This window comes from Bombus pyrosoma, linkage group LG11, assembly GCF_014825855.1.
Source record: "Bombus pyrosoma isolate SC7728 linkage group LG11, ASM1482585v1, whole genome shotgun sequence".
NCBI classification, from domain to species: domain Eukaryota; kingdom Metazoa; phylum Arthropoda; class Insecta; order Hymenoptera; family Apidae; genus Bombus; species Bombus pyrosoma.
This window is the reverse complement of record NC_057780.1, coordinates 16,129,544-16,143,272: the sequence shown is the minus strand read 5'-3', so window position 1 is coordinate 16,143,272 and position 13,729 is coordinate 16,129,544. Positions and strand designations below refer to the sequence as shown.

The following is a 13,729-nucleotide window of genomic DNA, read 5'->3' as shown; positions in this document are numbered from 1 at the left end:
TTGACTGGAAACAATACAACGAACCTACAATAAAAGTTTTTTTGCGCAAAAACGATCATAAATCAAAATTTTCCATACATCGATAACAAAGCCTGAAGTTGCGAAGCTTAGTTCAAGCAACACCGTGGTTATCCTTAAGACCATTCGAAAATAAAAGAACAGCTCCCATAGGTACATACCCCATTGACATCGGGGAATCTCGCATTTCCGCGTGTCTCCTCCCCCTGCTCCCTCCGCCCCCCCCCCGTCAGCTAAAGTACCGCTCACGTGACTAGGTTAGGACAAGGATGACGTGGTCATGGGTTAGCCGAAGGTTACTCGGAACTCGTCGACTCGTCCGATGGTAGTCGGCTAGCTATTGGCAAATCGCGACTCGGAGGAGCCAGCGGCCGCTTCCTTCGTGCAGCATGTCCGCAAGGAAAAGAAACCGATAGTCCGAAGGAGGAAGAGGAGGTGAACAACTTTCACGCGACCACGAGCTTCTTCGTATCGGAATGCATCCGTGCCAGTGTTCGGCGTCCCCGAGGGGAACAAGTCCCCCCCAGCTGTTTTAATTGCAAATTTCTTCTGGCCGCTTGACCAGATCCTCCTGCAAATTGTTCAACGGAACTAGCATCAGGGGTCGAACATTACCATTAAGGGTCTATGATCAGCGTGGTGAATTTCTGGCGAAAAGTCGCGCGTTCTCTGAAAGCCATTTCCTCAAGGTTATATAACGTGATTTTCTTTTGTTCGATGGATTTACGTGTGTCGGCGTTCGATCGTATATCGAGAGTGTGAAAACGAGGTTATATTAGAAGGATGCTTGTTGCAAAAGCCGGCTCTTGAACGAGACGTAATGAACTTCAATCATGACGCTGCCGTGTTTCCATGAGAGTCGGGTCGCGTAATAAGCTTTGAAAGTAACTAGCAGAGAGCCAAGTGATTCAGTCGGCGATAGCGCGCGCGGGGATGCAGAAAACTTGATGACGCAAGGACAGCGGTATGCGTGGAATTTCGCGGCTGTTCGCTGAATTTTTCTAGCCATTTACCTGAAATAACAATCGATATGCTAATGGACGCTTGAAACCTTCTTGTAAATGCTTATTACCTCTCCTTCGTCAGTCATTAATCATTGTATTACGGACGTGTAATAGACGGCGAAGATGCCTATTAAAAATACATCGAAATCTCAAACGTTTCAAGACACTTGTCACATTCTATTACTCGTTCGTTTGGCAACCGAACATTCGAACATTCTTAAGCGCATTGCCATTTTCCGACCATGGAACATGGCCGTAACTTGCGCAGATCGATCGACTTAATTATTCGCGAGATTTTAAAGAGCATAGTCGTGAGCGTAAAGGTGGCGCGATAGCGGCGAGGGGTTAAGCGTGACGATTATTTGACGTCGAATCGGATCGACAAGTTCATGGTCACGGCAGCTCCGGTGCCACGAGCCCGAGAAAAGAGAAACAGGTACCGAAAACGGTACCGGACACGAACAGCGTGTGCGGCAGGTGGATGACGCAAGCGGGATGACTTTACTCGTGGTTATCCCCTCCCGAAAGCGAAGTTTCTTTCTCCCAGAGGGACTTTACAGCTGACATTTCGCATCTTTCTATCTTTCAGGCTCCCTCATTTGCCAGGTTCTGGCATGATGTCGGCTTTCAGTAGACAGGTTATATACACACAGCCATATACCCTTATACCATGCAAATTGCTTCGCGCGACGTCCTCCGTTTGATATATTTAAGAATTATCGGCTTCGATCGGCCATTATTAACAATCCTCCTTTTGATCTTTCAGACCCCGGTACATGGAAACTCTGTTGCGACCAACGTTGCATCGTTCGATTTCATTTGCTCGTCGTCGATGAAACCTGTTCGCGTTTGGCAAATTATGCGTGACCAAATGTTTTATATTATTACGTATTAGGTAATATCGTAGCTTAACCATAATCCGACGTTTAATCGTTCGATGGAATAATTCCGTTATAAAAAAAACAGTACGGTAGTTTCACGTATAATACGAAATTCGTCCGACGCCAAACGTATTTCTCTTACGTGGCGTTTGTATTTTTGTCAAGATATCTTTTTTCTTTTTTTTTTTTTTTTATTTTTGTATTTGCACGTTTACTAGAAGAATCGAAAGATATTTGCGTTTCTGGTAAGATACACGGTACATGGTGGAAAATTTGGTTCAGGTTGCGGTAACGACGACATAGTGATCGAGCATAATCACGCACCGTGTCCTCTTAGAATTTATTGTTTCGTTATCGAGCGGTTCGCGATCCACTTTGATAATTACGTACCGTGTAAAACGATATTAAAGGGATAGCGTTTCACGAACGTAGCAGGTGATAAGTAGGTTGCTACCCCGTAAATTTATGTGAACTTCGTGAGGCACGTTCTTCCTCGTTATTAACTGCACATACGCGACCCAGTGCGCCGCGCTTGCGAATCATCCATCTATCGGTCGATCCACGCTCCACCGTTCGATGAAACCATTCGAAATCGGGTCTTGCTCTCGTTTCTTTCGACCGGTGTTCCCGCGGTATCGAACGTTATTGATCACCTTGCCCAATTATATCGGCACAGTTTCTCGACGAGTGAAATACAGATGTACTCTCAATTATATTCCATCTTGCTTGTCGTCAAAACTTTTTCCTCTCTTTCCTCGTGGCATATTTATCGCACACCAATGTGGTGCTTCAAATTATCATTGGATAAATGAAAAATTACTCGATTAAATTTCTCGGATCAGCCGATAAGCGAATCGAACGACTAACGTTCTCAGAGTCGTCGGATCGTTCAACTCGCGTACTCGCTTCGATCGATGATGCCACCGAGCGCGACAGACGAATCACCGAAACGGACATGGAAAAATCACGTTGATTATTCCGAGGATTACACTCGGTCATCGACTTGCCGTCTTCCGGTAAATATCCTCGCTGAAATTGGCCGTGCAATCTGCTTCTCGACGCGATGGTAACACGTTCATTTGCATAACAACGAAACACGCGAAACAAGAAATACGTCTACAGGGGACAAATTTTTCGCAACGGTCGCTAGCCAATCTTCCTCAAGCTGGTTTTCAACGAATGCAAAAAATACGTGAAATTATTAACGCGAAAATACGTCTTTGGAACGACTCGTCCTTGCAATACCATTAAAAATACTATTAAATATCACTGCAAGATATTCGGAGTTCCATTGTACCAGCCTGTACAAACATTGACTGTGGACTATCAAACGCACAATGAAATCGTTATGCCTAAACCCATCGCCGGCTGAAACAAGATAAATCGTACGATTTATTTTGCCGGGGATGGAGCAGCGACGTGGATCGCAGGCTCGCAACTTGAAGCTCGCGTAGGTGCATCATGCGAAGCGCTAAGCACAGATATTTCAATAGCGCAACCAGCAACGAATGCCTGTACACGATCGTGTTGCCCACAGGCTTCGTTTGCCCCGGCACAGAAACCTTTCTCTCTTTCATCTCCTCGAACGCATCTACGCGGTGCTACGTCCTGCGGTATATGCAACCAAGTGCAGTTAATTGATGCAGGAGTCGCGTAATGACGCGGTTAAATGATCGACGAGGTGCACAGTACAGTCACACGATAAGCAAACCGACGCCACCGTTTCCTACGAAATGCTCGCTTTCTCTCGCTTACTTAGCCTTTGCTTTTGTATACAATTCTAACGATATGTCGGCCGTTAATAGGCTGATTTTTATACACAGTAGCCGACGAAAGTAGTGAACACTTGCAGGAACTTTGTACGAATGTATTATGTTGTATGAAGCTTCTAACAACGTGTAACGACAATACAGGAGTATAATTTTACATTCGTGACAGTCGTGTCTCATTAGAGCGCTGAAATTTCAAAATGTTTTATACATATAACACATATATGATAGAGCGTACGGGTGCAAGTAATATTTTATAGTATGCGTTCGAATATTTTCACGAGCCAATGTACGTGACATCTGCGCAGTTTAGATAAATAAGCGAAGATATGGTTGGAAATGCGAGAAATTTGTTTCACCTGAAAAATACAATGGTTATTGTAATTTGCCTGGAGCAATATTCGAAAGGTTATGAAAAATAGAGAAAACAGGATTGTCTGAAGGATTTGTCGCTTTCTGCTGGCCCGTGCGAGTTGATGATGCAGATACGCGTGAAAACGTATACCCATTGTTGGAGCACGTTCATACGCCACGACCCACTAAAACTAATAAATCCGTGAATACGCTTAATTAATGCGCCGCGACCGAAGAACGCGGCTAAAATGATCAACGGCGCGCGGAATTAACGATGTTAATGAGACAGTTTCAGCTATATAATCTAATTTTATGCAGCCGTTTGGTACATGTCAAGGTGTTTCTCATTTTTTTTCTACCGCGTTCTTCATTAGGAATCCCCTTTAATTAAGCCTTCATTTCGAACGCGTTTACTTGCAATTAGCGGCCGATGTAACCCGCAAGTTCTCACGATTGAATAATCCGCAATATTTAGAAACTCGGGCCGAATACGAATTAGCCGAGCGCCTTTTTAATCTCATCCAAGTGGTCCGCTATGTTTGCTCCGGCTTTGACAGTGCAAACGACACGCATCACGCCCCTTGATAATAATGTTCTATTTAAAAGAAGGAGACAAGCGACACGCTGAACGCAGGGAAATGCGTATGGTGAAAGTGGGTTTTTCTACGAAGAAACAAAGAGACAAGGCAATAATGGACGAAATATCACGGCGTTCATCGTACCATATGATTGTGATCCGCATCTGCCCGGTTGTTACGCCTAAATTACGCATTGCCGGAGAAATTTGATGCGCCTTGGCAACGTAACGTCATTATTCCGAGATAGCAACACTTCTCGGCAACAACATCGCCGATAAAGTAATTCAATGACAAGCCAGATGCGTTTAATTAAACGATTGCTCCCTCTATATAATTCGATAATTCGAGTCTGTAATAAAAATTGTTCGCCATCTCGGATGAAATCTCATTATACGGATTTTTCTCCCTTTCTAGTATTACCATTCTGCGACAACACCATCGCGATCTTATTATTCGTAGCCGTCACGATATCACGATACCGTATACCAATAATTGGACAATTACGATTACAACAATAATGATAAAGAAATTAGCCGATATCGGCTAATGACAAAATATTTCATTTCACCTGTTTAATGTTTAATTTAAAAGAGCGTACCGCGACGATTTTTCACCCACGATAGCCTCTGACGATCAACAAAAGCGGAAGAAAATAAACGCCCGGCACAACAATGGAGATACGAGGCGTTGTTGCGTGTCGAGGTGATCGTTCTGATTAAGTTTTCACACCGTCTTAGAAATCGTGCGTTTTCAATCAGCTGTGTACAGCCTTGGCCGTATTCCGATTTCAATAGAGTCGTTGAAAAGAATCGAGATACGTACGTGCGATCGAACGTAACGCGTGGATTCGATTGCGATTAAGAGGATGCGCCAGCTAACGCGTCTGTTCCATGTGCCAGAAGAGAAAGGATTTTACTTGATAAAACGAGCGGATCGCAAAAGGAGGCTGGCTGCCGCCTTATTGCCAGCCACCGGTCTCACGGTCGGTAAAAACGGCCCGCTCTTGTTCCACGATACGATGAATAATTGATTTGTAGTTTCACTGTTTCGTGGGTTACGTAACGATAAGGGAGCATAATTTCATTACTTATGGATAATCGATGTGTAACGAGAGCCGTGACGTTTAAATCGTTGCGCCGTAACACAGCAACCGGCCAACTAACTTTCATTCGTCCGTGAGATTTTCTTTTCTACAGCTGGCTTTCTTTCATTTTCATCTATCCAACACGTATTGTCTTCTTTCATCCGACACTTTCAGCTGGTCGCTTAAATTAACACGTTGCACGCGTCCGACCGGTAATTCCGGCGCAGATTCTCCCTGGCGCCGGCTCTGTTTCCGTTTAGATTCTCCAATACCATTCTTTTCGTTCATCGCGAACGCTATGCTTTTCAAATTGGTATAAAACTGTGGCAGCTTGCGAAGCAACGCGACTGACGCAACTGAACAAGGTACCTTAGTACTGAATAACGAATTGTTGCTAAAATAATGAAAAATATTGTTGGCAACGAAAAGCCGATTAGTAGGCTATCGATCGGTAAACGTCGGCGACAAAAACCCGATTAATCGGCTATCGGTCGGTAAAGTATTAAGACGGAAAAGTTCGTCGCATTCGAGGAAACTGGCGACTAAAATGTTTGCCGTGCTTTTCGAAGAATCCTGTTGGTAAGATTGAAAATTTCTAAATTCGTTAACACTTTGACTACCACGTTCGTCGTATATAACCGGCCGCCGTTTCTCCTGTGACTCCACGGTGGTCAGTGGTGACCGGAGCGCTTCAACTTCTTGCAATTGTAAAAATTGAATGAAAATTCACAGTTAGGGCATTTTTAATATAACCGCTAAATAGAAAACATTTAGAAATGAAAAGTATCCCGTTGAACAATTAAACATTTTTATTAGAACATCAATAAAAAAGAAAATGAGAAGAAATCTTGCATCTAACGGTGCACTGTGTTAAAACACTTTGAACATAAACGTGGCTCATCGATACAATCTGGACGATAGGTGGTCACCTTTTTGGTCCGATTCTTAGCAATTTTCGATCCTAACTCTTTAATATTTTTTTATAGCACTCTCTGGAAAATTTTCGTGCCAGGTACGCTTGCCCTTCTGTCTTCTCCATTTCGTGTCGCGATCTTTGTCGAATAAGTATATTTGACGGCTCTGGTGAATGGCACTGTGTAAGGTGCGTTGCGAGTGCCATTCTAAAATCTGATACCCTGATTTTTGTTTTTGTAGCTTGTTTGTGGAGTATCATCGCGTTTGAAATTGATGCATTTAACAATAACTCTAAAGCTAATTTTATATACCAGTTGACGGTCCTCTATGTGGCGTAGAATATGCTATCGTTCGATCTGATAAACCTACAGCACATTTTCCTCCGTTGTAGTCTACCACTACCATTGGTTTATCACAAACATAATTTCTTTTTACCTCTACCATTTCAGCCGAATGTTACGTCGAAATTATAAAAATCTCACGCTTGTTTCTCCATCTTACTGTTATATACAGAATGAGCAAATACTATTTACTAATATCCTCTACACGTTTCGACGATATATTCTGCACGTTTTGCTCACGACGAAACAACCAATGCGAATGGTTTGTTGAAATAAACGAAGCCTTGTTACAATACGTCGCTATCAACTGTTACCAAGGTGGTCACCCGGTAACCATCGATAAGATAAACGGTCCATTGGAGTCCAATGTTGTCTTACAATTTATTATTTTTTAATATTTGCCGTTATACGCTTCGAATAATAAAAATACTCCCGTGGTATCCTGAGCGAAACATGTGATTTCGGCGTGGTAGAAATTGTTAATTCGTATTGCAAATCAGGCGTGGTAGTACACTGTTGGGAAGAAGAAATGACGCGGCGGCGGTAACTTTTTAGTCGCGAGTACTTGACACAATAACGTGACGGAAATCGTCATACCGCTAACAAAACGTGTCGCGCTTTACGCCTTTTAAACCGGCCCGCGGCCTCGTCACTTTTTTCTCTTCTTTTTAATGGCAGCTAGTTTTCAGAAAAACGCGCGGGAAAACGTGCCACCAAGCGAGTTAAGCGTCTATTTTATCGTTGCGGAAATCCAACGACCATGAACAACTAAGGAAACAATATCACTGTTCAATTGTAATACTGCATAGAAATGATCGCCCTATGACATTGGGAATATTTCGTCACGTATAGCCCAACAACTTTCCAATCTCGCGTATTTTATTTGTTTCAGCTTGAAACGTAGCAGGTTTATGCGGATTGCATCGTATGGAAATTGCTGGTGGTGGGTGGATGAAATCGATGCACGCTCCGAATATCTGTCGTGCACGATAGAAAAGAAAAGAAACACGCGTTTAATAACCGTGACGAGCAATATAACCGTATTCGACTTTTCCGCGCCAAGGCGAGCTTATGGAAACCATTTGCCAAGCTTGCTTATGGCTTATGGAAACCTTTTGTGCAGCCTAGGAAAATTTGTAATTCGCTAGAATATATTGTCGCATTAAATCGATACACGAGAATAGTACAGATGCTAAAATAAAATAGCGGAACGCTGCCATTGAATATACACAGCGAACAGAATACCTGTCCCGATGAAAATCTTTCTAGTTCGTCGTTTACCATTACATGGCCATTTTAGAGTTTCAGAGTTTGTAATAGAATTCATGGGTTTCGAAGTGTGCGGTAGAAAAGGACAAGAAGACTTTTGAAGTTGTCCAGAAAGTACATTAATGGAATTACAGGACAGCATATACGTAGCCAGGAGTAACGTTATCCCCGAGATACCTGGCTGGCTTTATCGTCACGATGCGTGACGAACGTTCGTTTACGTACGTTCCGTAAGCAGCTTCTCCAGTCTTTCTCCCTACGTGCACTGTCGGGTTGTCCAGAAAACCAGGAACTCTGCGAACCGCGTAAAAATATCATCGTACGTGGTTAGGTCGGTAGCGGTGTCTTTAGAGTTCCAAGTGATTCTCGTTAAATTGTAAACTCGATGGACCTGCTTTTTGACGGACCGACGTCGATTACTGCGATTACTACCACTGTCTCGTCATATTCGCAGGTCGATCGTTCGAGGTTCGTGAGTTTGTTGAAATGAAACATACTTCGATCGTCGATGATCTTGGATGGCGATCGTGAAAGATTTACCGATAGAAACGTATATGCATTATAGGCACTTATACAAGTATGTTGGTATTAGGAAGTTTTAAATTGAGGAGATATAACGTTTCCACGGTTCGGTGTTCTTCATTTGATTAATTATTTGCGAGATCGCCAGATGATTTTCGGGCTACTTATTTCGAAAAAGAAACGACGAATATGTCTGTGTAATAAATTGGACAGAATCCGCACGAAGAAGTTAACAACTCGTACAGGAGCCAACTCGAGCGTGCACCCGTGCACGCTTCGTTTCGCTGAAATAATAACGAAGATCTTCGAGGCCCACCACGCCGTCACGGCGTAACCAGGAATTCCATGCTCCCTTTTCCTCGTATTTTTACCGAAAATTATGAAAATCACGTGTGCCGATGTTTTCTTCGGTTTGCGCTCTCGCGATTAATCGTAATCAATAAGAAATCATAGTTGCGACATCTTATTATACATTACATGTGTGTTGAAGGAACAAACATATTTTTAAAGACGGCATAAAGAACATTTGTGAAAAAGCTGCGTACAAGCTGAGTGTACTGTGTATTGCTTTAGTTTAATCGGATGTAGAATTGGGGCTGAAACGTAACGTAAAATATTCTTTAGATTATTATATAGAAATTATTTAAAATTATCTAAAAGCAGAATCATGTAAAATAATATGGTGGTAATTGGAGGTTCAACCAGCGTTCTATATCAGAAATATTTCATTTCTATCGTATATGTATATTATACCAATTCTTTTAAATATGTCATGACATTTTTAGAACGATACAGGCCAGTAAATATTAATTGAAAAGTATTACAATTTAAAAGAATGCGATGTTTGTTTCTGTTCCAAAAATTAGGTATATGGAATTATCATATAGCATCGTGTAATTTGAAGAAATTCAAATTTCTAATTTCTGGAATAACTATGAGTAGAAATTAATGATTTTTGTCGAAAGTCGATGAAGAAGAAATTTTATATGCGGTTGTTACCAACAGGACATAATTGTAGATCGTGACATACCATTTGTTGATTTTCCTTCTTGTACCTTTGAATGATATATCGTTTCTACTTTATCGACTGAAGCACAATTTTATTTTTCCAGATGGTAGCACTGCATGATTACTGTTCGAATGCTTTCCCGAATATGAATATACGGCATAATTAAGTTTAAGAAATGCAAGGAACCACGTACTTGGAAAAAGAAATATCCGGTAATATATTTAAACATTATCTCTTTCATAAATCATCGTTTCATCCTTTCGGATACAAAATTTGTCATTAACTTATAATTAAGAAAATTGTGGAAAGCGACATTTGCCCTATGTTCGCGTTTCTTACGATTAAGGCACAATTACTTTCGAAATAATATAATCCTAAATAGTTTCCAGCATATTTAAAAATAAAAGTGTAATATTCGTACTTGCAAATATATTTTACAATACTAAGCTGCCAGCATATGACTTGCATTATGCTTAAACTATTCGTATCACAGTCAAGCTATTCAAGAACAATGATTATTCAATATACATATGTTCTCGAAAGATACGAATGTTTTTATATAAATTATCTACGAAGAATATTATCTTATTATCATTAATTACATAAATTCTCTGCATCTCGGTCCAAGCATTCGATAATTATTGATATAAATAGGAAATGCAGTCTACATTTTGAGACAACGCAAAGTCTTATCAGGTACATGAAGAGTCAATTGGAAGGAATTTTTCCTGAGATTATTGATTGCGTTATTGGTGACTAAGTCACTGTCCTCATCCTTGGCATCGATCTCGACGTCCTCCAGGTCGATATTAAAGTCTCGCTTGCCCATTAACGTATCCAGACACATATTCGTTTCCTTTATCCTCGAACGTACTAATAATTCCAATGTAAACAAATGCTCGTCTTGGGCTTCTGGTAGATAACGATGCATAAACTCTGCTAATCTGTACGTGACATATGGAATAAAATTTCAAGAAGAATATAAATTAATCATTTAAAAATTACAACCGAATGATGTCATTTATGGTGAAACGAACCGTAAAAGATACTCGACGTTATGTCCATTCGGGCCGGAACATTCAGAAATTTGCTTAGCGATATCCTGAAGCGGCGCCTCACCGAGCCAATGTTTATTCTTGTTAGTGGCGATGTAAATAATGACTGGAAAGCTCCTGTTTTCTTCACGACTATAAAACGTGGCAATCGTCGTCATATAACCTCCCAAAATACACTCGCGATTATCCAAGTAAGGAAATGCCGAGGTGTCTTGGACTTGGAAAGCCCGGCCGTAAACAACGCCCTGTGAGTAAACAGAATTCACGTAGTTTGTCGTAAGACGAAATCACATAATTATAAGAAACAATGAAAATGAAATGGTATCGTATGGTGTGTACGTTAAATAACTTAATGAAGGATGTTTTAGGAGCAAGTAATATTTACTTACCTCTTTTTCCTCGACCAGCGTCGCTACTCGTCCAGGCTGCAACAAAAATAGGTTAACGAATGACTAAACAAACAACTGATAACTTCGATTACAACGAAATAAAGGAAGCAATGAGTAAGTAAGAGTTTTTCTATTTTACGATGGAATGACGCAAACACATAACGCGAACAAAGAAGGAAATCGTGTACTCGCGAAAGATATCACTTACTACAAGTCGTAACTGGTTTCACATTAATCGACAGGCAACCGCAACGTGATATCAAGAGAAATTCTCGTTTGATAAATCTTGTCTATATCCATAATAGTAAAGGACATGCGATGGACTGTAAGAAGTCGAAAATATCAGAAGAAAACGCTTGTATATATTTATAATATATAAATAATATTGTATGAATTAGAGAAATTGGAACGGCAAGCTCATCAGGTGAAACTGTACCCGATTTTCATCAGTCTTAATGGAAGCATCCGTAAGTACTTACTGGAGCGTACTCGCACCGTTCCTACAAACATTATGCTCTACCGGATATTTAAGAGAATTACCGCCTATTGAATATTTTTTATATTTCAATTCTGATTAGGTAATCGAAAGGACAAGACTGAAAAAAAAAAAAAGAAAAAAGGGACAGAACCATTTTTCTTAAAAAATCCTTGTCAAATATTTTGGATTATATATTTACATTATACTGTTCATTAATTATCGTAAACACATTCATTATCAAACGAAACTGCAACTTTGTCATTCGACGTGGAAGTCTGCCAGATCTTTGTGAAAGAATTCACGTGTTGAATTCATGAACAAGAAAATTAAAGGTATAAATAGAACATGTGAAACGAACATCGTGTGAAAAACTCGATCTGTCGGACAACTTGATTCAAAGTTGAAATGATGCGGCCAGTCCGACGTAAATATTTATTCACAAATGTCGTGTTTATTATAACATCATCTTATAGCGCGTAATAAAATATTTCGAAACTCTGCGACATACGTCAACATATTTTAGGACCGAATGTAACGTGGTAAATTATTTAAATATAATTATTTTATTTCTAAATGCGAACGTCTGCAGTGATTTCACCATGTAGAATGATTTTTACGCATATATGTAGAAAAAGCTTCACAACATGGTATTAATAAGCCGTAAACATTGCTTCTTACGTTACTGAAATGGTGAAACTCCCAGCCGAAATGTGTTTATGCTTTTTGCAGAACAAAAATAACAGTAGACATTTCCGAGAAACTATAGATATTTGGCAAATTCGCTTTGTTTGACCATGGAGAAAGAAAGAAATGAAGAAATGAGAATGCATTCGCCAGGAACTTACCTTCTCTATTGTACCACGGTGAGTCGTATTCCCTTGCCAAAATCTTCTATTGAACCCCCTTATGTGCCCCACAGCGCTTCTTTTGTATTTAAAACCTGGATGCCAGCACAAAGATCCGTATCCGAACACCCACAGAAAATTCCCATTGTTGTTCCTAGCTTCCATTTTATTCGGTAATTAAAAACACGGGGAAGTTTCTAGCCAAGCGTAGTTTCTTTTTCGAATGAGTTGTTTAATTCTATCTTTATGTTCAAACAAAGCATATCTCAGCGAAGTTTGTTTGTGTATGTTCCTGTTTCGGTAAATATTTCGATTCTATTCCAAGATAATCTCCTGAAGATATTTCACAGTTATTCCTTAAATCTTTTACTCTCTACGTCAATGTATGCATCTCAATTTGCTATATAACTATTTAAATGGACAATTGGTCAATTTCAGGTACGATTTACGTTTAAAGCAACTTCAATGTTCGAAGCCTTCACATTCGCATATTTTACTTAATTTACATTATCGCAGGAGAAAAACGCAGAGATAAGAAGAGCATTAGTCGTCCGTTTTCTACTTTATCATTCGAAATTACAACGTAAAGATAATTGATTTGACAAGCGCAGCACGTGGCTCCACTGTGCTTTTACCCCAATGACTGGTATGTACTTCAAAGCTCGCTATCAAGACACTCACTCCCACTATAACATTCTAATGCACATGTTGCCTCCCACTTTCGCTTGGTGATTTTACAGGATTATTATCCTATTCATCTGGTCAATCATCGTATGTCTCTTTTCTTTTTCGTCTTTTACGCGTCGGTTTTTCAATACCACCCGTGCCATTTTTCAATAATAAATATCTAAATCTTTATCTAAAGTATCGTGAATGATTTTAGTTAATTACCTTTGTGACCAATTAGTCGGATCTTCGTCAAAATTTTACTTGGTCGATACTTTCTTCGAAGGGTCGTATATAAATTGACAATTTGGCGATTAATCTTTGTGACTGTTGAATATATAGAAATCTTTGAACTGTTTGACTCGATCTTTGCGAATGTTTCATTGGAACTTTCACGGTTTAAACCAACAACAGACATTGACAAATTTGGAAGATCCGAATGCAACGTATACACCGTACGGATGCTTGACCGAGACTGCCGGTCGTCGGGCGTATACTCTTACTAGTCTTGCTAGAAGGAGATAGAATTATGCTGACGGAGAGGAGTATAGG

The 13,729-nt window shown here is 40.3% G+C and overlaps 1 protein-coding gene and 1 long non-coding RNA gene across 2 annotated transcripts; one reads left to right on the top strand and one right to left on the bottom strand.

Moving 5' to 3' along the window:
* Positions 1–9,937: 9,937 nt before the first annotated feature.
* LOC122572275 (putative glutathione-specific gamma-glutamylcyclotransferase 2) lies at positions 9,938–13,628 on the bottom strand. The gene is made up of 4 exons (XM_043737063.1): positions 12,512–13,628; positions 11,189–11,224; positions 10,782–11,044; positions 9,938–10,688 (listed from the first exon to the last, which is right to left on the bottom strand). The coding sequence occupies exons 1-4, from the start codon at positions 12,674–12,676 to the stop codon at positions 10,409–10,411; spliced, it is 744 nt and encodes a 247-aa protein (XP_043592998.1). The 5' UTR covers positions 12,677–13,628; the 3' UTR covers positions 9,938–10,408.
* On the top strand, positions 11,168–12,242 carry LOC122572277. Its single transcript, XR_006318429.1, has 3 exons — positions 11,168–11,302; positions 11,431–11,655; positions 11,767–12,242. It is a non-coding gene; the product is annotated as an uncharacterized LOC122572277 (long non-coding RNA).
* Positions 13,629–13,729: the final 101 nt, after the last annotated feature.